The following is a 25626-nucleotide window of genomic DNA, read 5'->3' as shown; positions in this document are numbered from 1 at the left end:
GTCCGGTTCACTGTGCCTCAGCGGGGGTCCGGTTCTCTGTGTCTCAGTGGGAGTCCGGTTCTCTGTGCCTCAGTGGGAGTCCGGTTCTCTGTCCGTCAGTGGGGTGCGGGTTCAAGCCTTTGTGAGGAGTAAAGTGAGAAAGGGGTGAAAGTCCCCCTCGTGGCGAAATTTGAGGCTCTGTAAGTCTTTGTTCTTGGGGAAGAGTGTGACTTGGATTGCAGCGCTGTGTGGTCCACTGCCAGGGCTTTCTCTTTTTATAAGTGTAATATCAGTGAGAGGATGCAAAAAAAACTCTGATCAAGCTAACATCACAACAGCCAATTGGCTTTGTTACATTTAGATTAGATTACTTACAGTGTGGAAACAGGCCCTTCGGCCCAACAAGTCCACACCGACCCTCCGAAGCACAACCCGCCCAGACCCATTCCCCTACATCTAACAGCCCAGCCCCCACTCACGCTCTCCAGCACCCCCCACTACAGCACAGTTAGTCACCTGAGGCGGGAATTCAACCTGGGTCTCTGGCACTGTGAGGCAGCAGTGCTAACCACTGTGCCATCGTGCCGCCCACTGCAGAGAAGGAGCAGACGCAGCAAAGGATATTGCTTTTACCCAGCCTGTAGCTGCAGTACTGCACACTCGGGTGCACTGATATCCATCTGAAGCATCTCCAGAAGGACAGAAGTCTCGTCAGTTTTGTGAAGCATTCATCTGCCCTTATCCAAGAATTCAGATTTCTCCAAGGAGTGACTCAAGAACAGACTGATTTTTTTTTTCAGATTGGACTTTACTGAAGGAAAATTTGGAGAACAGCTAATTTCCTCTGTAGTTGGAGGGGATGGAGTGGTCACTCAGGACTGTGGATTGAAGAACTTTACTGGTGGATTTTCTTTTTCCACATAGAATTTGAAGAATCCTATTTACTGTAACGGATTTGTAATTTTGTTGTTATAATCATTGTATGCTGTGTCTTGCTTAAATGCTGGCTGTCAGAGTCTTATAAAAGCTGGTAATGCCATCTCGGTGGTTATCATGAAATGATAAAAGGAGGGAATGAGAACGTGTATAGGGTATAAGCAGGCAGGGAAAGAGGTAAGTTTTGAATTTAGTGAAACAAGAGGTTTAGCTGAGCATGACTCAGATCAGATAAGAACTTACCGTTAACAATGGGGTGCTGGAGGCAACGGTAATGGGTTAACAAGGTAGAAAAGCATTCATTATGTAAAGCCATTTAAACAAGATGAAGTAGCATTCAGTATGTAAGGTCAGTTAACAAGGTGAAAAATATTAGATTAGATTAGACTAGACTCTCTACTGTGTGGAAACAGGCCATTTGGCCTAACCAGTCCACACTGACCCTCCGAAGAGTAACCCATCCAGATCCATTTCCCTCTGACGAATGCACCTACACTATGGGCAATTTAGCATGGCCAATTCACCTGACCCGCACATCTTTGGACTTTGGGAGGGAACTGGAGTACCCGGAGGAAACCCACGCAGCCACGGGGAGAATGTGCAAACTCCACACAGACAGTCGCCCGAGGCAGGAATCGAATCTGGGTCCCTGGTGCTGTGAGGCAGCAGTGCTAACCTCTGAGCCACCGTGCCGTATTCATTATGTGAAGTCAGTTATTCACTGTGTAACAGCAGACAGCTTAACCTTTACTATTGACACTTGCTGATTTTAACGGTCACCCAATTAATATGTATGTTGCCTTATCTGGATGCTCCTCCCTGTAAAATGACTATATAGTTCACTGAGAAACTGCTGTTCCAGAGAAGACCATGAACTCATGTCCCTGTGCACATGGGCGATCATTCTCCCCTCCTCCAGGGCCCGGAATAAAGATGAAGGAGGCAAAACAACTGTCTCTGAGCGTTTTGCTTCGACTGAGGGTGGGGGGGGGGGGGGGGAATGGAATGACAACCTGAGGGGCAACCTTTTCACACAGACAGTGGCTTGTATGTGGAATGAGCTGTCAGAGGAAGTGGTAGATGCAAGTACAGTTACAACATTTAAAGACTTTTGGACAGGTAGATGAATAAGGAGGTTTTGGAGGGATATGGGCCAAATGCAGACAAATGAGATTAGGTCAGTTTAGGAAATCTAATCAGCATGGATGAGTGGGGCTGAAGAGTCTATTTCCCATGCTGAATGACTCTATGACTCAGTATATTGGGCAAGCCATTGAGAACTGGATGGAGGCGAAATTTCTTCACTCAGAGGATGGTGAGATTTTCCAATTCGTGACCCCAGAGGCTGATCGAGGCTCAGTCATTGAGTATGTTCAAGAGAAGGATCAATAGATTGAGAATTTAAAGAATAAGGGGATAGTGTGAGAAAATAGTGCCTAGAGAGATGATCAGCCACGATCTTGCTGAATGTCAGAGCAGCCTCAAGGGGTCCAATGGCCTATTCTGATCCTATTTCCCATATGCTCATAGGTGCTTACAGCACAGAAGAGGCCATTCATCCCATCGCGTCTGTGCAGACCAACAAAAGTCTGATGACACTAACCACATCTTCCAGCTTTTGGCCCATAGCCTTGGAATCACAGAACCCTACAGTACAGATAGAGGCCATTTAGCCCATCGAATCTTCACCGACCCTCCAAAGAACAACCTATTCCCGTAACCCCACATTTACTATAGTTAATTCACCCAGACTGCCCACTACTGGACAATTTAGCATGGCCCTGGAGGCTATGGCAGTGCAAATGAATATCTAAATGTTACAAGAGTCTTTTGGACAGCAAGTTCTAGACCCCACCCACCCTCAAAGTGAAAATATTTCTTCACATCTTTCCTTATATCCTACGCTTACTTTAAATCAATGGCCCCTGGTTATTGACCATCTGACCAGTGGAAGAAGCAGCTTCTACTCCACCCTCAATCTCATGCACCTCCATCATCACCCATCTGAACCTTCACTGCTTCATGACCAACAACCTCCAACCTCTCCAATCTTCCCTCAGACTGTTCAGCCCAGGCAGCTTGAGAGGGTAACTTGCCTCTGCACCCTCTCCAGTAGATTCTCATCTTTTCCTATAATGTGGGGACCAGGCCTGCACACTGCACTCCAGTTGTAGCCGAAGCAATGTTTTATACACGTCCAGCATAATCTCCTTGCTTATTCTCTGCCTCAACTAATATGCCAAGAATCCTAACTACCTGCCCTGTTAGCTTCAAGGATCTGCGGATATGCACACCAACATCCATCCAATCTTCTGTCGTTTCCAGGATCCTATCATTCAATGTAATTTACTTGTCAGCCCTACCCAAGTGCATCATCTCTCACTTTTCCAGGATGAATTCCATTTGGCTCTGCTTTGCCCACCTGACCAGTCCGTCCATATCCTCCTCGTTGCGTACCACTTTATCAATTTTTATCTCACCCTTTGTTGTACCTCAAATCCAAAATCTACAAACACCAAACCCTGTGGAACTCTACTGGAAACAGCCTTACAGTCACAGAAGCCTCTAGCATCACTCTCTCTACTTCTCAGCCAATTTTGGATCCACTTTTCCTTGGATCCCATGTGCTCTTACTTTCTTGACTAGCCAGCCATGAGGGACGGTGGCTCAGTGGTTAGCACTGCTGCCTCACAACACCAGGTACCAAGGTTCAATTCCAGCTTCAGCCAACTGTTTGTGTGGAGTTTGCATATTCTCCCTGTGTCTATATGCGTTTTCTCTGCTTATGTCCCACAGTCCAAGGATCTGCAGGTTAAGTGAACTGGCCATGCTAATTTATCCCATAGTGTCCAGGGATGTGCAGACTGTGGGGGTTAGCCATGGGAATGCAAGGTTACGGGGATAGGGTAGGGAGGGAATGCGTCTGGGTGGGATCTTTAGAGGGGCAGCGTGGACTTGATAGGCCAAATGGCCAGCTTCTACACTGTCAGGATTCAATGATTCATCCATTATTCTCTCTCTCTCTCACACACACACACACACACACACACACACATGTGTTAACAGTGTTGTCTACATTGTTCTTGTTAATCAATGCAAGACAAGAGCAAAGCATCTTGGAGACCTGCTGGATCACAACTGTAAGAAATTAATCGTCTCTCATCAACATCATCCTGAACCCATACTCTCTGGAGCTCAGGAGAATGAGAGGATCTGATTGGAACACACAAAATTCTCCAGTGTCTGACAGGGTCCATCCAGGGAATCAAAAATGTGGGAGTCACAGTATTTTTTTAAAAATTCACTGATGGGATAATAGCATCGATGGCCGAGCCAGTGTTTATTGCCCATCCCGAACCTAATCTAATCTAATCTAATTGTTAAGTGTCAACCGCATTGCTGTGGGTCTAGAATCAAATGTAGGCCAGACCAGCTAAGAATGGCAGTTTCCTTTTCTAAAGGCTATTAGTGAACCAGATTTTTTTTTTCTCTGACAATCGACAATGAATCTTAAAACCAGATTTTCATTGAATTCAAATTCCACTGACTGCCATAGCAGGATTCAAATGCAGCTCCCCAGGACATGACCTGGGTCCCTGGATTAACAGCCCAGCAATAATACCACTAGGCCATCACTTCCCCTTAAAACAAGGTGAGGCGAAATTTCTTCACTCAGATGAATGTGAATCTTTGAAATTTTCCACCCCAGAGATGCTCATTCCCTTTGAGCAATAAAGGGAATTAAGTGATAGAGGAGTAGTGAGAGAGTAAGGTAGCTCAGTAGATGATCAGCACAAGGGCCAAATGGCCTACCCTGTACACATTGCACAATATGCCATCACATCAGTGGCTTCTATCTCCATTTAATTGATATAATTTGTTTTAACATTTGTCTAACACTACATTGTTACCACATCGATCCATCAAGTTTGTGTATACATTGCTACCGTTCAATACTCATTGATCTTTCACAGTGAATGCAACAGTTACCAGATAAAGCCCTCACTGCCTTAGCTTGACATCACCACCGTCGAATCTAATAATGCTTGACATTCCCATGCCTAACCCACATCCTCACTCATGATAATTCCTTACCATCAAAACATTCCGAGAGAAGGTATAGCACAGGATCAGATACAGAGAAACGATCACTCTGTACAGTCCCAGCAAACACTCAAGGTTATGTACAGAATGAGTTATAAACGGAGTAAAGCTCCCTCCATTCTAACAACATCCCAGATACCATCGTCACCATCTTTGGTCCTCTCCCACTGACAAGACACAAATGGCAGTGCACTGACATACAGTCGGGGCACAGCTGCTCTGGGAATCCTCAATGGTGGCTTTGGATGCCATGAGGTCTTGTGGCATCAGGTTAAACATAGGCAAGGAAACCTCCCGCTGATTGACATGTCACTCCCTTTGGCCAACAAATCAATCTTCCTCCATTATGAAATGCACTTGGAGGAGGCACTGAGGGCGGCGAAGAAAACAAAATGCACTCTGTGTGGGGGATTTCAATGTTCACCACCCCCGTACTAGGGCAGTTAGGTGGTTCAGTAGTTAGCACTGCTGCCTCACAGTGCCAGGGGCCTGGCTTCAATTCCACCTCAGGAGTAGAGTTTGCACATTCTCCCCATGTCTGGATGCTCCGGTTTCCTCCTACAATCCAAAGATGTGAAGGTTAGGTGAATTGGCCATGGGAAATTACCCATAGTGTTCTGGGATGTATAGGTTAGGTACATTAGTCAGGGGTATATATAGGGTAGGAGGAACGGGTCTGGGTGGGTTACTCTTTAGAGGATTGGTATGGACTTGTTGGACTGAAGGGCCTGTTTCACGGTGTAGGCTATGAAAAGTGGCTCGGCAACAGCATTACCGATCGAGTTGGTTGGATCCTAAAGAACATATCTGCTTGACTGGGTCTGCGGCAGGTGGTGAGGGGACCAACAAGAGGGAAAATCATGTCAGACCTCATCCTTACCGATCTGCCAGCGGCAGATACATCTGTCCATCGCAGCATCACGAAGAGAGACCACCGCACAGTCCTTGTGAAGACAAGTTCCCATCTTTACATTAGTAGTACCTTACATCATGTTGTGTGGCACTATCACAGTATTGAGCAGGGCAGACTTTAAACTGATTTAGCAACTCAAAACTGGGCATCTATGAGGCAGCATGGACAATTAGCAACAGCAGATTCATACTCCAGCACAATCTATAGCCTCACAGCTTGGCATATCTCTCACTCTACCATTGCCAGCGAATGAGCAGATCAAGCCTACCTCAATGAACAATGCAGGAGGGAATGCCAGGATCAGCAGCAAAATGAGGTGTCAAGCTGATGCAGCTGCAACACAGGACTCCTTGTGTGTCATCAGCACAAGCAGCAAGTGGTGGAGCTTAGAGATTGCACTGCCAACGGATCAGATCTGAGGTCGGCAATTTTGCTACATTCAGTCGTGAATGGTGGTGGGCAATTGAACTCACTGATGGAAGTAGCTCCACAAATATTTCCACTGTCAATGTTGGAGGAGTCCAGCACATAAGTGCAAAAGATAAGGCTGAAACAATTGCAACAATCTTCAGTTACAAGTGCAGAGTGGATGATCCATCTTGCCCTACTCTGAAGGTCCTCAGAATCATTGATCCCAGCCTTCAGTTAATTCAATTCGCTCCAAAATAATGTCAAGAAATGGCTAAAGGCACTGGATACTGCAAAGGCTGTGTGCCCTGTCAATAATCAGCAATAGTACTGCTACATCCCTAGCCAACTTGTTTCAGTACAGCTATAATACTGGTACCAGAGAATCCCTACAGGCCATTTGGCCCAATAAGTCCACACTGACCCTCCGAAGAGTCTCTCACCCAGACCCATTCCCCTACCCTATTCCTCTGTTTCTCCTGACTAATGCACCTAACCTACACATCACTGTACACAATGGGCACTTTAGCATGGTCAATTCATCTCACCTACGCAACTTTGGATTGTGGGAGAAAACCGGAGCACCCGGAGGAAACCCACATAGACACGGGGAGAACGTGCAAACTCCATACAGTCACCTGAGGTTGGAATTGAACCTGGGTGCCTGGTGTAGTGAGGCAGCAGTGCTAACCACTGAGCCTCCTTGTCGCCCGACACAACAGTATGATAAATTGCCCAGCTATGTACACAAAAAGCAGAACAAATCTAATCTAGCCAATTACTGTCCCATCAGTCTGCTCCAGTCATCAGTAAAGTGATGGAAGGTGTCTTCAACAGTGCTAACAAGCAGCTCAGCAATAACCTGCACAGTGACACCAAGTTTGGGTTCTGCCAGAGCCACTCAGCTCCTGACCTCATTACGGCCTTGGTTCAAACACAGACAAAAGATTTGAATTCCAGAGGAGAGGGGAGAATGACTGTACTTGACATCAAGGCTGCTTTCGATCCGGTGTGGTATCAAGGAATCCATGCAAAACTCAAACAGAATCAGGAGAACTTGCCCCTGGAATCATTCCTGGCACAAAGCAAGATGCTCTTCTTCATTGGAGGTCAATCATCCAAGCTGCAGGACTTCTTCAGGGTAGTGGGGATGTTTGCTAATGATTGCATCTGCATCATTCTAATCTAATCATTCACAACTCGCCAGACACTGAAACAGTCTATGTCGAAATGCAGCAAGACCTTGTCAATGTCCAAACTTGGCTGACAAATGGGAAGTGACATTTACATCATGCAAGTGTCAGACAATGGCCATCTCCAACAAGACAGAACCTGATCTTTGCCCCTTGACATTGAACGGTGTTACTACCATGACTGAATTCCCCCATTATCAGCATCCTGGACGATACCATTGACCAGAAACTGAACTGGCCTAGCCATATAAATACAACGATGACAAAAACATGGTCTGAGGCTTGGAATGCTGTAGTCAGTGACTCATCTCCTGACCGCCCACCCCCCCACCTCCCACAGCCTGTCCACCGTCTACAAGGCACAATTCAGGGACTGATGGATGATGGGTGCAGCTGAAACACCACAAGCAGTTTGACACCATCCAGGACAAAGCAGCCAGTTTGATTGGCACCAGATCCACCAAGTCAATGTTCTGTTGTCTACAAGCTGCACTGCAGAAATTCACCAAGCTCCTTCCAAACCAACGACCAACTTCATCGAGAAGGACACGGACATATACATGAGAGCACCACCACCTGAAAGCTCCTCTCTTACTCGACATCACCTTGACTTGGAAATATACCACATTTCCTTTAGTATCACAGGGTCCAAACCCTGGAATGCTTTCCCTAACCATATTGTGGGTGTACCTACATCAAATGGATGGCAGTTGTTCAAGGTGGCTGCCCTCCACCACCTTCCCAAGGGTAACTTGGGGTAGACAATAAATTCTGTGCCAGCCAATAAAGCCCACATCGAATAAAAGAAAAGACCCCATCAAATACTTGCAGGGCAGGAACAGCACTGGATTAGATACAGAGTAAACCTCCCTTCATACTGTCCCATTAAACTCATCCAGGGTCAACTTCTCTCAAAGGATGGTGAATGCGGGGAATTCCTTACCACAGAGGTGAGCGAGTGTCTGAGTGATGGCTGAAACAGACAGATTCTTAATCAGTAAAGGAATGAAGGGGAAAAACAGCAAAGTGGAGTTGAGGATTATCAGGTCAGCCATGATCTCACTGAGTCATAGAGATCAACAGCACAGAAAAGCCAGTCAAAACAAACCAACTACCTGTTCTTATCCCAGTGAATAACGGAGCAGATACGATGGGCCAAATTATCTAAGTCTAGTTCAAGGTGTTACAGTCTTATGTATGCCGTGGTATTTATGTTTTAACTCACTCAGGGGTGTGGGCTTTGCTGGTTTGGACAGCATTTTTTGTCCATCCTTAGTTGCCCCTTGTGAAGGTACTGGCGAGCTGCCTCTTGAACCACTGCAGTCCATTTGGGGTAGAGACACCCACAATGCAGTTAGGGAGGGAATTCCAGGACTCTGACCCAGAAACAGCACTCACATACATACCACAAGTCTGTCTCTGCATCCTCAATCCTGCTACGGATCTTCCTGACCTACTGACGGCATTTCGAAGTATTTGCGCCGTCTGCAACCTCTCAAACTTCGTCCACCTCACCCAAGTCATGACCTGATACAAACAGTGCCCTCCTACCTGGAGAGAGGTCAGCGCACTGCTGGAGATGATGATCAATAGCCAGAAGTCCATCTTGAAAAACTGTGCAATCCTATAGGCCATGAAACTGGGAAAGACCAACAGGAAAAGACACATGCTGACGGCACGGAAATGCTTCCACAAACTCCTAAACAATCAGAAAGCACATAAAGATATGGAACGTGAGCAGAAATGGGTGATACTGCCTATCAAGCTCCACTCCTCCCATACAGCATAACCCGGGATTTAGCTGGGTCCTTGAAGGAGTGATGCAGATAATGGGCCAGGTTACCAGAAGGACATCCTGGGCACTAAGGGTGGCTCATTGGTTACCACAGCTGCCTCACAATCGCCAGGGATCTGGGTTCGATTCTAGCTTTGGGTGACTGTCTGTGTAAAGTCCCCGTGTCTGTGTGGGCTCCCACCAGGTGCTCCAGTTTCCTCCCACAGTCCATAGATATGCAAGTTAGGTGGATTGGTCATAGGAAATGCAGCGTTTGTGGGGCTGCGGGGCATTGTGGAAGGCGAGTCTGGGATGTCCTTTAAAGGAGGTGCAGAGTTGATGGGCTGAATGGTCCCACACCACTCTATTTGCACTGTAGAGATTCTGTCATTATTTTGCCAAAGGGTGTTTTCGGAAATGGAGAACATTCCATCTTTCAAGGAATAAATGAATGATGGTTTGAAACAGAAGCTAATACGTAAGTCAGGATAATGGGATAGGTTTTTCATTCCTGCAGGAAAGGATCAGTACAGAATTGATGGGTGGAAGGGTCACCATCGTGCTGGAAACCTCCCATGACTAATGAACATACTCCAAAATCAGACAACAGCTTCGCTGAGCCTTTTCCTGAAATCATCGTAAATTGTCTCTGCAGGAACATTAAGTCTCAACAAAAGTCCCGGGTTCAGTCTCAGGTAAGTGAGAGACAAGCCTACAACTGGGTCAAAAAGGGTGGTGCTGGAAGAGCACAGCAGGTCAGGTAGCATCCGAGGAGCAGGAGAGTTAACGATTCGGGCAAACCAGCCTACAACTGGCCTTAGTGTCTGGTGGGCAAGGACAGGAGCTGGGCAGGGGATCACAGAGTGAGCAGCCCGAGCTGCTGTCGCTACCAGCCATTCCCCAACCGGCCGACGAGGAAGCCAAGGCCAGGAGGGGGTTGAGCCCTGGGGGCAAGGTCCCTAGGAATCCACCTGCCTCACTGCTGAAGCTCAGGTGAAATGAGACAGACGTTTGGCTCCACAGGCTGGGAAGCAGAGCTCAGCACGCAGCGGGCAAATAGAGAGGGGCTCAGGGAAGTGAACATGGGCGTGCTCCAATTCTGGGGGCAAGGGGTATTCCCCATCCCCACAATCTCCCCCCTCCCCAGACCACTCACCCCCTCCCCACTCCACCCTCGCCACACACCACTCCGCCACACACCACCTCCCCACAGCACTCCGCCTCCCCACACTACTCCACCAACCCTACCACATCATTCCTCCATTCCCCCCACCACTCCCCAATTTCCCCCCAAACCACTCCCCCAAACCCACTCCCCACCACTCCCCCATTTCCCCCCAACCACACCCCCATCCTATCATTCACCTGTTCCGGGAAGCTCCCAGGGCAAGCACGATGGGGTCAGTGATCTCCAGCATCGATTGGAGGATGGAGGCGACTATGATGAACAAGATGATGCTGAGCAGGAAGGTACGCTGCAGGACATGCAGGTCTATGAGGTCAGTCTGTAGCGCCAGCAGCAGAAAGGTCACCCCTTCGGTCACACCTCTGTGCACAGAACAAAATTACTGCAGGATAAAAACCAACATCAGACCCACTTGTGGTATTATTGTTTGAAAACTTCAGGAAAAGGGCATTAACAGAGAAGATTGAAAACTAAGATATTGGAGGAGTCTGCCAAACGTGTCATCCCTCAGGCTTTACTCTGCCAGTCAATGTGATCTCAATTGACTAAAGAAAGATGCAGCAAAATCTGGACCACATCCGCTTTAAAAGCAATGTGTTGCGGATGCTGGAAATCAATAAAAACACCTTAATAAATGATTTGATCAATTCCCCACAATGGACATCAAGTGACCTGTAGTTACCCATTTGCTGCCTCTTTCCCTTTTTGAATGTATTTACTATTTTCCAGTCTGATGGAACCTTTCCTGAATCTGGTAAATTAACAACCTTTATTAACCAACTCCTTTAACACCTCAAGAATTGCCAGCCTGCAAATTCATAACTTTGCTCCACATGATTTCTCTTGTGACTGCAATTTCACCAAGTTGTTTTCCCCTTCCCACTATTGCCAGAAAGTGTTTCTAATATCCTCTACAGTGAAGACAAAAGTAAATCAATTATTTATCTCATCCCCCATTTCCTTACTACCGACTACCAACTCCTCATTCTCAGTCTATAGAGCAGCAACACTCGATGATCATTTCCACATTGTCTGAGTTTTGGGAATTGCATTGTGGGGTAATTGGTAATGGCTTCTCCCATTATGACTACATTTCAAAAAGGCTTGGCTGTAAAACGTTTTATGATGCCCAAAGAAGGGGACAGGGAGTGGGGGGAACGTGGTGACAGGCTCAGTAGACAGGGCAAGTTCTTCCACGGTTTGTTTGTTGCTTGGTTTAGGGCGTGGATCGGGTCACTGAAGCTCCCTTACCTGTGCATGAGGTTGCCATTCGCAAAGGCTGAATATCCCTGAAGGTAAAATTTGCACAGAGTGAGCAAGCCCAGCGACAGACGGGAGACCGTGAATGTCAGGCCCACCAGAGAGTACGGAGTGACACAGCACCGAGCTACGCTGCAAGAGGTCAAAGGCAGGAGGTCAAAGGGGCATCGAACATCCGACAAGGCGAATACTTGATAGCATCAGATAGGCAAGAGAGAAACACGCATGCTGGAGTTTTACAATGCTTTTGCTTAAACCCATCAAATATATTTGGATTCACAACAATGCCCCGCTAAAAAAGATATTCATTTAGGGTAGTGATGGTAAAGCAGGCAAGATGGTTGAGGCCACTGATCAGATTATGTATGATCTTATCCAAAAACAAAGCCAGAAGTCACACTGCACCAAAATATAGGCCCACACGATTATTTGAAATCATAAGCTTTCAGGTATTATGAACCAGGCCGGAACCACCCCACCCCGCCAAACGTCCACATCATTAGCCAAAGACAGTACAAGTTCGAGGGGTCTAATGGCCTCAACTTCTCCTAATGTACATATTTTAAAGAGGGATTACAGAGAGACCTTGGAAGTTCAGAGACACAAATCCCTGAAGGTGACATGTTCAGTCAAATCATGAGATAAGGAGAAATATCTTCTAACAAAGAGTGGTGAATCTATGGAATTCACTGCCACTGAAGGCTGTGGAAGCCAGGTCATTGAGTATATGTAGGACTGAGATAGATAGGTTCTGGAGTATCAAGGGGGAGAAAGTGGGATAATGGGGTTGAGAAACTTATCAGCCATGATTGAATGGCAGAACACACTCGATGGGCTGAATGGCCTAATTTCTGCTCCTGTTTCTTACATTCTTATGCATCGTTATGTGGAAGCATTCACTTGCACCACAATACGGCCTATACATTAGGTAATCGAGATTAACGTTCCCGGAGCTGAGAGGCACAATCTCACTGAAGCATATAAGCTTCTCAAGGGGCAAGGTGTGGAACTGAGGCCACAAAACGATTTCCCCTCGGGACAGAATTGAAAAACACTGAAGTACAGTTTCAGGATAACTGGCCAATCAATTAGGACAAAGATGAGGAGTAATGTGTTCCGATTAGAATGGTGCTGGAAAAGCACAGCAAATTAGGCAGCAGCCGAGAAGCAGGAAAATCGATGTTTTGGGCCTATGATGAAGGGCTTTTTCCCGAAACGTCGATTTTCCTGCTCCTCGGATGCTGCCTGGCCTGTTGTACTCTTCTAGCACCACTCTAAACTAGACTCTGATTTCTAGCATCTGCAGCCCTCACTTTTGTCGAGTAATTTGTTCACTCAAGTTTATGAATTTTTGGAATTCTCCAGCCCAGAGAATGGTGGATGCTGTATCATTGTGTACATCATGGGTCAGGTGAATTGGCCAAGCTAAATTGCCCGTAGTGTTAGGTAAGGGGTAAATGTAGGGGTATGGGTGGGTTTCGCTTCGGCGGGTCGGTGTGGACTTGTTGGGCCGAAGGGCCTGTTTCCACACTGTAAGTCTAATCTAATCATGGGCCAGCATAGATAGATTCCTGATCTCTCTGGGAATTCAGGAGATACTGTCATCGTGAATGATGGAGCAGGATTGAGGGGTTGAACGCTGTAATTCTCATATTCCTTATGAAATGCTTATATTCCTTATGTTTCATTTGCAATAGAGACCCCATTGGCCGCAAACTTCTTTGGGACGTGCTGAGGTTGAAACCGGTTCAAACAAATGCAGCTCTTTCCTGAGAAAAATTAATCAGTGAATCCGCAAATTGTAAGCAATGGACAAGGTTTGCTGTCACTCTTTTTTTCAAAAAACTTTAGAAGTCTTTGAAATTCTCTTCAGCTGTGATCGCAAACAGTACCTGGTGAGGAAGGCGAAGTCCAGCCCCTCCTGTGATGCCCCCTGCTGATGGTGCGAACTGAAGTAGAAGTAGATCTCTGTGACAAACAGGACCAGCCAGAATGTGGTGAGGAGGGCTGGCACCGCAAATTGGTTCCACAGCATCATGCCTAGGCCCAGCACTCCATACAGCTCACTCTCCTGTGTATGCACACACAGAAAAAAAACACACACACAAGCCAGCCATGACAAGTCAAATCCAGGCACTGCCTCTTCATAGCCAGCATCCCGCCAGCCCTCCACCCACAGCCCAAGACTCCCTTCATCATCAGTCCAAGGGTACGTTCCCATCTGCAAACCACACCTCACCTTCCCCACCTCCTCATCTCTCATCTGTCACTGTCGGAAAGCGAATCCCTTGTTTTCTAAAACCTGTTCCTTTTCTTGACGATACTGTGTCCTTGATTTTTTTTCCCAGAGGGGCTCATAAATGGGCCAGGCTTCGATTAGACTGAAAATTTAGATTAGATTAGATTAGATTACTTACAGTGTGGAAACAGGCCCTTCGGCCCAACAAGTCCACAGTGACCCGCCGAAGCGCAACCCACCCATACCCCTACATTTACCCCTTACCTAACACTACGGGCAGTTTAGCATGGCCAATTCACCTGACCTGCACATCTGATGGACTGTGGGAGGAAACCGGAGCACCCGGAGGAAACCCACGCAGACACGGGGAGAATGTGCAAACTCCTGAGGCGGGAATTGAACCCGGGTCTCTGGCGCTGTGAGGCAGCAGTGCTAACCACTGTGCCACCGTGCCGCCCCAAAAATGTGTTGCTGGAAAAGCGCAGCAGGTCAGGCAACATCCAAGGAGCAGGAGAATCGACATTTGGGGCATGAGCCCTTCTTCAGGAATCGGGAATCCGATTAGACTGGTTTAGTACAGAGATGGTAGGAGATTGAGGCGCCCTTTTGTTTACATGTAAACAGATAAGACTTCAGGCCAAAGTGGTCATGTTTTAGATGTGACCTATACAGTGAAAGGGGAGTGATCAGCTCTCTAGCTGAGCAGTTCAGTCCAGAACTAGTTGGGAGTTCAGCAGTGGACTGTGTGAACAGGTTCTCTCTCCATCGGCCCTTCTAACTTCAATCTGTAAACATCGGTTCCTTTCTTTTACTGTGTTTTAAGGGGATTTTCTCATTGGGACTGTTGTGTATATTTAGAACAGCATAATTAAGTTTAGTTTGGATAGACTGAGTGCTGTAGGGGTTCTTTATTCCGTTCTTTGTGTTTTATTGTGTAATTTTGTGAATAAATTTCTGTCTGTTTTAAAATCTAAACTATCTTATTACTCTGCATAATTTTCACTGTACACTTACCGAAACAAATTGCAAAGTTATGGTCTAGGCTGCCTGCTTAAGAATGTTTTGTGGGGTCTGGCCCAGTCCACAACCGAATGGGGGTTCTTTGCGGGATCTTAAGCAGTGAGTGGGTAGGTGCTAGTGTCTTCATTTTGGGTGTTGGTTTGGTTGGATAGATTAAGCACGGGGCAGTAATGGCTCTTTCAATCGCCAAAAGTTATCTGGAAGTGGATGCGGTAACTTTGGAAGTTTTGCAAAAGGTGAATAAGACCAAGCTGCAGGAATTAGCAGACCAGCTGGGGTTAGGCCTGCCTGCTTCTGTGAGGAAAGGAGAGATAATTACAGCAGTCACTCAGCAATTAGAGTCGCTGGAGAAACCGTCAGAGATGGCAAAAATTCAATCGCAAATGAAACAGCTTGAGTTAGAGGTGAGAGATAAGGAAAGGGCAACAGAAACGAAACCATTTGAGTTACGGTTAAAAGAAGAGAAAGAAAAAGAACAAAGTGCTTTAGCAGAAGAGAAAGAAAAAGAGAGACTTTTTGATCTTCAGAAACTGACACTTGAAAAGGAAAGTCAGCTTAAAAGGATGGAGATGAAGGCTGAAGACAAATCTAGTGAGGAAGAGAGTGGGGATGAGCAAACCCATGGTGGGCGAAAGCCCAATGGGAAACTGTTTAAGTATGGCCAAGCATTGCCTAAATTTGATGAGAAGGATGTGGAAGCCTTTTTCATCTCATTTGAAAAGGTGGCTAAACAAATGCAGTGGCCAGTGGCAATGTGGGTTTTGTTGATCCAAACAAAATTTGTAGGTAGGGCAAGTGAGGTATTCGCATCACTATTAGAGGAGGTATCGGAGGAGAATGAGGAGGTAAAAAAAAGCCATTTTAAGTGCATATCAGGTTGTACCAGAAGCCTACGGACAACGTTTCAGGAATCTAAAGAGACACTTAGGTCAAACCTATATTGAGTTTGAAAGGATCAAACAGAGTAATTTCAATAGATGGATAAGAGCTTTAAAAATCGAGCAAACCTATGATGCCCTTTCAGAGGTAATTATTTTTGAGGAATTCAAAAATTCACTGCCTGAAGTAATGCAAACTCATGTGAAAGAGCAGAGAGCTAAAATAGCAAGGTTAGCAGTTGAAGTAGCTGATGATTATGAGCTGGTCCATAAAACTCAGTTTGGCTTCCAGAATCAATTTCAGTCCATGAGGGAGAGAAATTGGAGCAAAGAGAAATCCTCACGTGGAAAGTAAAAGATAGATCTCAGTGACGATCATAAGGATAACCTACCGCATGGTAAAAATGAAACCATTGATTGGAACAAAGAAGTTAAAAAGCTCCGGTATTTTCACTGTAATAAAGTAGACCACATGAAAACACAGTGTTGGTGGGCCAGGAGAAAGCCAGCTATAGGAAAACCAGACAAGCTTGGAAGTTTTGTTGAACTAATAACAAAAGGCACAAGGGAAGCTATACAACTGCCTCAGACTGTACAAGATGATCGGAGGTTGATTAAGGAGAAAGTGCCAGATCTGCTTAAAAAATATACATGCAAGGGTAAAGTTTATTCACATAGGCCAGGAGCAGCAGTTAAGAAGTTACAATATTAAGGGATACAGGATCCTCTCAGTCTGTAATGCTGAGGGATGAGGTGATATGTACTCCTGAAAGACTATTGCCAGAAAAGGTACTGGTAACAGGAATTCATGGCGAGACAAAAAGAGCTCAATTATGTAAAGTGAGGCTCGAAAGGCCAGAGAAGAGTGGAGAATTTGTGGGAGGAGTACTGGACAAACTCTCAGCTCCAGGAATACAATTTGTCCTTGAAAATGGATGCAAAATGGCACTGGATATGGCCTACTCCTTGTGAGCTCCTGCGTGCAGATCTTAGTTTCCGATTTCCTACTATCGTTCTACACTCTTTAAATTTAATAGCATACTTTTAACAATTACTAATAATTATGTTTTATCTACTCTACTGTTGTTAGAGTACTGAATGGACTCAAACTCTTTAACATTCGCCTGTACTCTGTTTACCTAGTATTTACTTACCTATGCTACTTAACTCCGTGACCTGCCTGCATTGCTTGCAAGACAAAGCATTTCACTGTGCCTCGGTACACATGACAATAAATTCAATTCAAATGATATAGCTGATTCACCAGTAGGTGTGCTGCCTACTCTAGTTGAAAAGCCAATGGAGATACAGGCAGCTGAAAAAATAAAGGATGTTTATCCAGGAATTTTCCCAGATTGTGTGCTCACAAGATCACAGAGGCACAGGTTGAAGCAGGAGAGATCAAAAGGCACAGATAAGGAAGCTGACATAGCTTTATCAGAAACTTACTTTGATCAGATAAGTGGTACAGAGCAGGAGCAACTAGGTCAACATGCAAGTAACGTTTAGCTCTGCTCAGCTGATTGAGCTACAGCCGTAAGGTAAGAACTTAAAACAGTTGTATCAAAAGGCATATACACAGGAAAGTGAATGCATCCCTGCATGTCATTACTTAACAAATGATGTCTTAGTGAGGAAATGGAGACCATCACACATTCAAAGAGATGAGAAATCGGCAGAGATTCGTCAAATTGTTTTGCCAGTAGGATATAGAAAGAAGGTGCTGCAAGTGGAGCAGGAGCTACGAATTGGAGATCATTTAGGGGTGAGGAAAACACAGGCTAAAATACAAAGACATTTTTACTGGCCTGGACTACACAAGGATATAGCTGAATTTTGCCAAACATGTCATACATGTCAGCTAATCAGAAAACCACAGGCAGCAATAAAACCTGCACCTTTAATACCTATTCCAGCATTTGAGGAATCTTTCACAAGGGTCTTGATTGATTGCATAGGTCCCCTATCTCAAACAAAAAGTTGGAATAAGTATTTATTCACAACAATGGATATGTCGACTAGATTTCCAGAGGCAATCCCATTACACAACGTCACAGCAAAAGGGTTTGTAGAAGATTACTTAATTCTTTTCTACTAGATATGGACTACCACTAGAGATCCAATCAGATTAAGGATCAAACTTCACATCCAAACTATTTGAGGTGGTTATGGATAACTTGGGAATAATGCAATTCAAATCGACTGCGTACCATCCCGAATCGCAGGGACTGCTAGAGAGATGGAATCAAAAACAAAAGACCATGTTGAGATCTTATGGTCAGGATGATCCAGATGATTGGGACAAGGGAATTCCATTTGTACATTTTGCGATCAGAGATGCACCAAATGAATCGACCAAATCCAGTCTATTTGAATTAATTTTTGGGCACGAAGTAAGAGGACCATTAAGTCAGAATTCAGAGACCACCCATTTGGGCTATGTGTCAAATTTCAGTGAATGATTAAAGGGAGCTGGAGAGTTCACTCGACAGCATTTAAAAGTATCACAGCATATAATGAAACAGGAAGTGGACAAGAAATCACAAATTCACAATTTTGTTACTCCCAGTAATAGGTGAGCCTTTAAAAGCAAAGTTTAGTGGACCGTATCAAATTGAGAGGAAATTGAGTGAGATAAACTACTTGATAAGGACTCCAGACAGGGAGAAATCTGTGTGTGTGTCATGTAAATATGGTCAAGAGGTATTTTAATAGGGAGGGAAAGCAAGAGGAGAATGTGTTAACAATTACAGTATAGAAGAAAGAACCAAATTCAGAGGATTCTGAATTGGACATTCCTCAAATCAAATTGGACCATGAGGAAGTTGTCAAAAATTGGAATAAATCATTGAGTTACCTTCCACAAGGAAATTGAAATGACCTGAAAGAGTTATTGCTATCACATGGGGAGATATGTGGAAATAAACTAGGAAGTACTAACCTAATTGTGCATGATGCAGATATAGGAGATGCTGCTCCGATTAAGCAACATCCTTGTAGGCATAACCCTCTAATGTTGGCACAGGTTCAGAAGGAGATAAAGCCCATGCTCCAAGATGGCATAATCGAAGTTACAGTGACTGGATCTCACCCATAGTCATAGTGCCAAAGCCAGATGGTACCCAACCGTTATGTGTGGACGATCGCAAATTCAACGCTGTTACAAAGCCTGATACATATCCAGTTCTATGGTTGGAGGATTGTGTTGAAAAAGTGGGACAAGCAACTTACATTTCTAAGTTGGACTTTCTCAGAGACCACTGGCAAGTACCTCTGTTAGTATCAGCAAAGGCAATTTTGGCCTTTGAAACGCCAAATGGATTATATCAGTTCAAAGTCATGCCATTTGGTATGAAAAATGCCTCCAGCCATTTTTCAGAGTCTGACTAATAAGGTCATTACCAGGTTACCCAACTGTGTGGTGTATATTGATGACCTGGTGGTTTTTAGTCACTTATGGAAGGAACATTTACAGCATTTATTGGTTTTGTTCAATCGACTTCGGAAAGTAGGCTTAGTGATAAAACTAGGTAAAAGTGAATTTGCCAATGCCCAAGTCACCTTCCTGGGCCATTTTATTGGACATGGATAAATGGCCCCACAGAATGCAAAAACAAAAGTAATTAGGGAATTTCTGAATTTGCATGTGATAGTGCACGTTTGCACGTATGTAGTTAGTATAGTGTGTACGTGTGTTTAGACTACTAACCAGGTTTTTATTGGTTTTAAAAAGGAAGCCATCTTTTGATACTGATGTTTTTTTTTAAGGGGGGAGGGGGGTTGTCACAAAGCTGGTCCCTATTTTCTAAAAGCTGTTCTTTTTCTCAAGGTCCTTCACTTTTTCTTCAGTGGGGTTGTAAACAGGCCAGGCTCTGATTAGACTATTTTGGTACAGAGATTAGAGGGTATTGAGAGGCCTTTTTGTTTATATTTACAGAGGAATCTCGATTATCTGAATACCAATTATCCAAAAATCAGATTATCTGAAGGAGATCCCGAGGTGCCGATGGAAACATTACATCAAAGACGTGTTCCCAGCAGTGATGTTTACAGTGATTAAACAGGCACCGTCTCCAAATGACTGACCTCCCACCCTCTCTCTCGCTCGCTCCCCATACTTTTCCTGGAAAGCCCCCCCCTTCCCCAAATAATCTCTCCTACAGTGTCCTGTACAGGACAAATGTGGAACCTATCAAAAAGTTGCAGTAAAAAGTTGTGTGTGTGGCTGTGGTTGTGGCTCTGCGGCTGTGTGCGCGCACGCGATATTTGGAGACTTACCCCACAAAGGCAGCAGCAGTCTTGCTGTTGGTTCAGTCCGGCTGCCCCGGAGAGGGGGCAGAGGTGGACAGAGTCGGATGGGGTTGGGGTCAGGGATGGTGTTGGACGGGGTTGGGGTCGCGGTTGGGAGGTGGTGTTGGGGAGACCGTGTTGGGGGCAGGGGCTCACGTACGGTGTGCTGCTGCAGTCTCCTGAACAGGGAGCAGACTTTAAAAACTCCGAGCCCCAGAGGAAAAGCATTCAATCGATTAACCAAATAATCGATTATCCAAACAAAACAGTGCCCGCCCATCTTGTTTGGATAATCGAGGTTCCCCTGCAAACAGATGAGACTTCAGACCAAAGTGGCCATTTTTTAGAAGTGGAGATTAGAGTGGTGCTGCAAAAGCACAGCAGGTCAGGCAGCATCCGAGGAGCAGGAAAATCGATGTTTCCGGCAGATGATGAAGGGCTCCTGCCCGAAACGTCGATTTTCCTGCTCCTCGGATGCTGCCTGACCTGCTGTGCTTTTCCAGCACCACTCTAATCTTGACTATGATCTCCAGCATCTGCAGTCCTCACTTTCGCCAATGTTTTAGACGTGACCTGTATAATGAAAGGGGAGGGGTCAGCTCTCCTTCAGTCAAGTTGACTGTGTGAACAGGCTCTCTGTTTCTGTCCTTCTAACTTCAACCTGTAAGCATCGGTTCCATTTTTTTTTAAAACTGTGTTTTCAGGGGGTTTGCTTATTGGGACTGTTGTATATATTCAGAACAGCATCATTAAGCCTTGTTTGGATAGGCTGAGTTCTGTTCTTTGTGTTTCATTGTGTAATTTCGTGAATCAAATTTTGTCTGTTTTAAAACCTGGTAGTCAACCTCATTAACTTACTCCAGGTAATTTTCACTGTACACTTACCGAAACAAATTACAAAGTAACAGGCTGGACAGCCTGCTTAAGGGTGGTCTTGCGTAGTCCATAACAGTCACCTCCATCCCTTTCACTGATAAGTGACCAAGAAAAGGATGATCCTAACTGCAGCAATCTCACCTACCATAAGCTAATAGAAGTGCCCTTCAGACACAATAGGACCAACAGTATTATATACACAACAACTGGTATATATGTCGGTGTATATAAAACAATAGTACAGGTAGTGACCATTCAGCCCAAACAATCTGTGCTGGTGCTTATGTTTCACACAACTCTCCTCCACTTCCTTCTGCCTCATCTCAGCCCCTTCAACAGACCCTTTCCTCTCGTGCACATATTTAAGCTTTCCTTTCAACACATCTATAAAATACTTGCTTCGACATTTTCCTGTGACAGCAAGTCCCACATTCTCACCACTGAGTAAAGACGTTCCTGCTCTGCCTTTATTAGTGACTAACTTGCACATACAGACCCTTACACTTTGGATTCTCACATTCGTGGGACATGGACCTCGGTGTGGAAGGGAATTGGATCATCATCTGGCAAAGGAACAATCAGCTGAGCTACTTAGGAAAGGCATGGAAGTGGCATTGAGTGATTCAGAAAGCCACCCCAGAAACGATGGGATGAATGGCCACCTTTTATGCTACAATGGGTCATGCCTAAAACTGCTATCAATTGACCTCTCAGTTTCCATTTTGTTTTTGGAAGAAAACTCCCCACCCTACTCATCCTTTCCCAATAACAATTTTCTCTCTATTCTGATGCTGTCCTTAGAAATACTCAGTGCACTTTCTCCATGGCTTCTATATCTGTCTCAGACTATGGAGACCAGAACCGTTCAGAGTGCTTATACTGTAACCAGAAAACCATCCAATGTAAGTTTGACTCAACCTGACCCTTTGGTTAATGATAATCCCTCTTAAATGCATCACTTTTGCAGCAGTGCAATTTTGGAAAGAGGGGGGGAAAAGGATATCATTACAGACTAAATGCTCCATTCAGTTATCACTGGCATGTGACTTGTAACCGGCCAACAAGAGTGACTTCAGAAGGAAACACAAGCAGAAATGGAAATACGAGATACAGTTCACACAGACAAGCCATTGACAAACTTCAAACAGGCCCCATCCCTCCCATTAACATCTGGATCTTTCAGACAAGACATGCCCAACAAACAAAAGGATATGAGCAAGGGAGGCATCATAAGTTGTGGGATTTAAATTTGATTCATTATTTAAAATCTAGAATTCAAAACCAATCTACCAATTGCTATAAAACAGAGAGTGAACAATGGGGTCTAGTGGAACTATCACTGGTTTGTCAATTCAGAAACCCAGGCTCAAATGCCACCGTGCCAGATGGTGGAATCTGTATTCAATGGAAATCAGAACTGATTAATGATAACCATTGCAGATTAGCAGAAAGTGAGGACTGCAGATGCTGGAGATCAGAGTCAAAGAGTGATGAAGGGCTTATGCCCAAAACGTCGATTCTCCTGCTGTGCTTTTCCAGAGCCACACTCCAACCATTCTATGCTCCCTTTGAGTCCTACAAGTCCTGACGAACCTATCCTAACAGTCACTGCATCAGAGGTCAGATCAGTTCTCCTTCGTGTGAATCCAAGGAAAGCGATGGGACCAGATGGAGTACCAGGCCGTGCACGCACAGCATGCACAAATCAACTGGCAGAGGTCTTCTCTGACATTTGCAATCTCTCCCTGCAGCAGGCCACTGTCCCTGCTTGTTTCAAGAGGCCAACATCATCCCTGTGCCTCAGAAGGCTCATGCAGCATGCCTCAATGACTACCACCCAGTGGCCCTAACTTCGGTGGTCATGAAGTGCTTTGAAAGGCTGGTCATGGCATTAATCAACTCCCACCTCCCCACTACTCTTGACCCACTCAAATTTGACTATCAGACCAACATATCCATGTCAGACGCCATATCACTTGCCCTTCTCTCCGCCCTCTAACATCTTGACACCAAGAACAGCTATATATGAATCCTACTCAGTCACTACAGTTCAACTTTCAACACTATCATCCCCTCGAGACTGATTACTAAACTTAGTAATCTCAGACTAAGCCCCACTCTCTGCAACTGGATCCTCAGTTTCCTGACCCACAGGCCACAATCAGTGAAGATTGGGGACAATATTTCATCCTCACTATCACTCAACACTGGAGTCCCCCCAGGGGTGCGCACTCAGCCCCCTACTGTACTCAATGTAAACCCATGACTGCGCCACCAAATACCAGACTAATGCCATTTACAAGATCACTGATGACACCACCATAGTCGGTTGAATCTCAGATGGCGATGAAACAGACTAGAGACAGGAGGTGGAAGACCTGGGAAAATGGTACTCTGAGAACAACCTAGCTCTCAATGCTGGCAAAAACCAAGGAATGCATTATTGGCTTTTGGTGGGATGTTACTCAAGATCCTGGGAGTGGTCATCTACAACAAGCTTTCTTGGACTCTTCATGTGGACGCACTGGTTACAAAGGCCCAACAATGTGTCTTCTTCCTCAGGCAGCTGAGGAAATGTGGCACGATGGCAAATACCCTTGCCAATTTGTATAGGTGCACCATCGAGAGCATTCTGTCTGGATGTATCGCTACCTGGTATGGCAACTGTACCATTCAAGATCAGAGATGGTTACAGAGAGTGGTGAACTCGGCCCAGACAATCACAAAGGCCAACCTCCCAACTATAGAATCCATCTACCAGGCCCACTGTCAAAGAAAGGCCACCAGCATTCTCAAAGAGCCATCCCACCTTGGCAATGCTTTTCTACAACCTCTACCATCAAAGAGGAGTTACAGAAGTTTGCACACACACACACACACAGGTTTCAAAACAGTTTCTACCCTACTGTTGTTAGAATACTGAATGGACTCACAAGCTATTAACATTTGCCTGTACCTGTGTTTTGCTTTTGCTGCTGTTTACCTATTATTTACTATCTATGCTACTTAACTTTGTGATTTGCCTGTATTGCTCGCAAGACGAAGCTTTTCACTGTGCCTCTGTGCACGTAACGATAAATTCAATTCATTGTGGATTGTCAGGAAAAACGCATCTGGTTCATTAACATCCGTTAATGGAGGAAATCTTACCTGGTCTGGCCGACATGTGACCGCAGACCCACAGCAAAGTGGTTGACTCAACTATCTTCTGGACAATTAGGAATGGACAATAAATGCTAGCTGAGTTACTGACACCCACACCTCATGAATGAATTTAAAACAAGCACCATCGGGTTCACCAATCTCCATCTGCCATCCTTACCCAGTCTAGCCTAGATATGACTCCAGATTCTCAAGATTATGCTGGACTCAGAACTGTCCCCTGAAATGGACTAGCAAGTCTAGTAGTTCAAAAGTAATTAGAGATGGGCAACAAATCATAACACTAATTTTTGTTTTAAAAAGTCAGCCCTCAATCCTGTTCCAACATTCAACTCGGCTGCTTGATCCATAACATGTTCTTATTCAACTTAATTCTGTAATACCCCTATTTCGCAAAAACTATAGTGCCCCTATCTAGAAAAACAACTCTCAATCACAGTGGTGATATTTAGTTCATTCCTCCCCAGTTCCGCTGCCTTTGGCCTCAAGTTTTTTTTTTAAAAACAACTTGATCCTTTGAGCTCTGGAATTCTCCTCCGAGATCTCCCAGCTTCTTCTCATCCTTTAAATCTACTCTCAGTGTCTAAGCTTTCAGTCACCTGTCTGGTGTGCTTGTGTCAATGCTTGTCTGATAAACACTTTGGGATGTTTTGCCACACTCAGGGTGCTGTACTCTGCCCTGTTGATGAGAATCCTGAATTTCCAGCACCACTGTATCAACCTCAATGTTTGTGCCACCCCTTACTGTGGCACTCCCCCACCAGAAGACATGGCGCTGCAATCTAGCCTTAACTTGAACGCTGTTTGGAACAGTTCTACCTGCACAATCTCTCGGTAGGCGGACTTGACCAGGTTGTAGGGCACAAACATGTTGCACAACAGGAAGTAGAGCACCTCAAGGCTGGTGAAGATGATGGCCAACTTGTTGACGATGAGGAGGGCAGTGAGGGGCACCAAAAAGAGCCTGGCGAGCAAAGGGACCAGGTGAGCAGAGAACAACCAGAATGGTTTGGGCCTCATGAAGAAAGAGCTGAGAGACAAGACCAGGAGTTGAGCTGCGGGAAATGGAAAACATTCAAAGTTTAGCATGAGGAACATTTCTTACCCAAAAGAAAAACCTCCACACATAAATGGCTTTTTCAATACACAAAAAAAAAATCTTGGTATTCCAACCCTTCTACAGCCTGCCCTTTCCTATCTCTACAGCCTCCTCCGTTACCCTCAGATTTCTACGGTGCTTTCCTACATCCTTAATTTCCCAACCAGGCCAGTGATGACTCTGCCTTTAATTGTAGAGGGCCCACGTTTGGTAAGCCCCTCCCTAAAATGCTCCATCGCTCTACTGTGCTTCTTGCCTTGGAGTGGTTCCTTAAAATTGCCTCCTTGACCAAACATCTGGCCGAATCTC

At 45.2% G+C, this 25626-nt stretch overlaps 1 protein-coding gene across 3 annotated transcripts in view; it reads right to left on the bottom strand.

Annotated features, from left to right (window-relative positions):
- LOC132824033 (RING finger protein 145-like) overlaps window positions 1-25626 on the bottom strand; it is a 45505-nt gene that overhangs the window by 8545 nt on the left and 11334 nt on the right. For all 3 annotated transcript variants that reach the window (XM_060838327.1, XM_060838380.1, XM_060838466.1), the window contains exons 4-8: window positions 25038-25273; window positions 13646-13824; window positions 11745-11885; window positions 10673-10855; window positions 9085-9232 (exon numbers count right to left, since the gene is read on the bottom strand). In XM_060838327.1, coding sequence (XP_060694310.1) covers window positions 9085-9232; window positions 10673-10855; window positions 11745-11885; window positions 13646-13824; window positions 25038-25273 — 887 coding nt within the window. The remainder of the gene's footprint in view (window positions 1-9084; window positions 9233-10672; window positions 10856-11744; window positions 11886-13645; window positions 13825-25037; window positions 25274-25626) is intronic.

The sequence above is a fragment of the Hemiscyllium ocellatum genome, chromosome 1, assembly GCF_020745735.1.
Source record: "Hemiscyllium ocellatum isolate sHemOce1 chromosome 1, sHemOce1.pat.X.cur, whole genome shotgun sequence".
In the NCBI taxonomy this organism is placed as follows: Eukaryota; Metazoa; Chordata; class Chondrichthyes; order Orectolobiformes; family Hemiscylliidae; genus Hemiscyllium; species Hemiscyllium ocellatum.
This window is presented reverse-complemented; position numbering and strand designations above follow the sequence as displayed.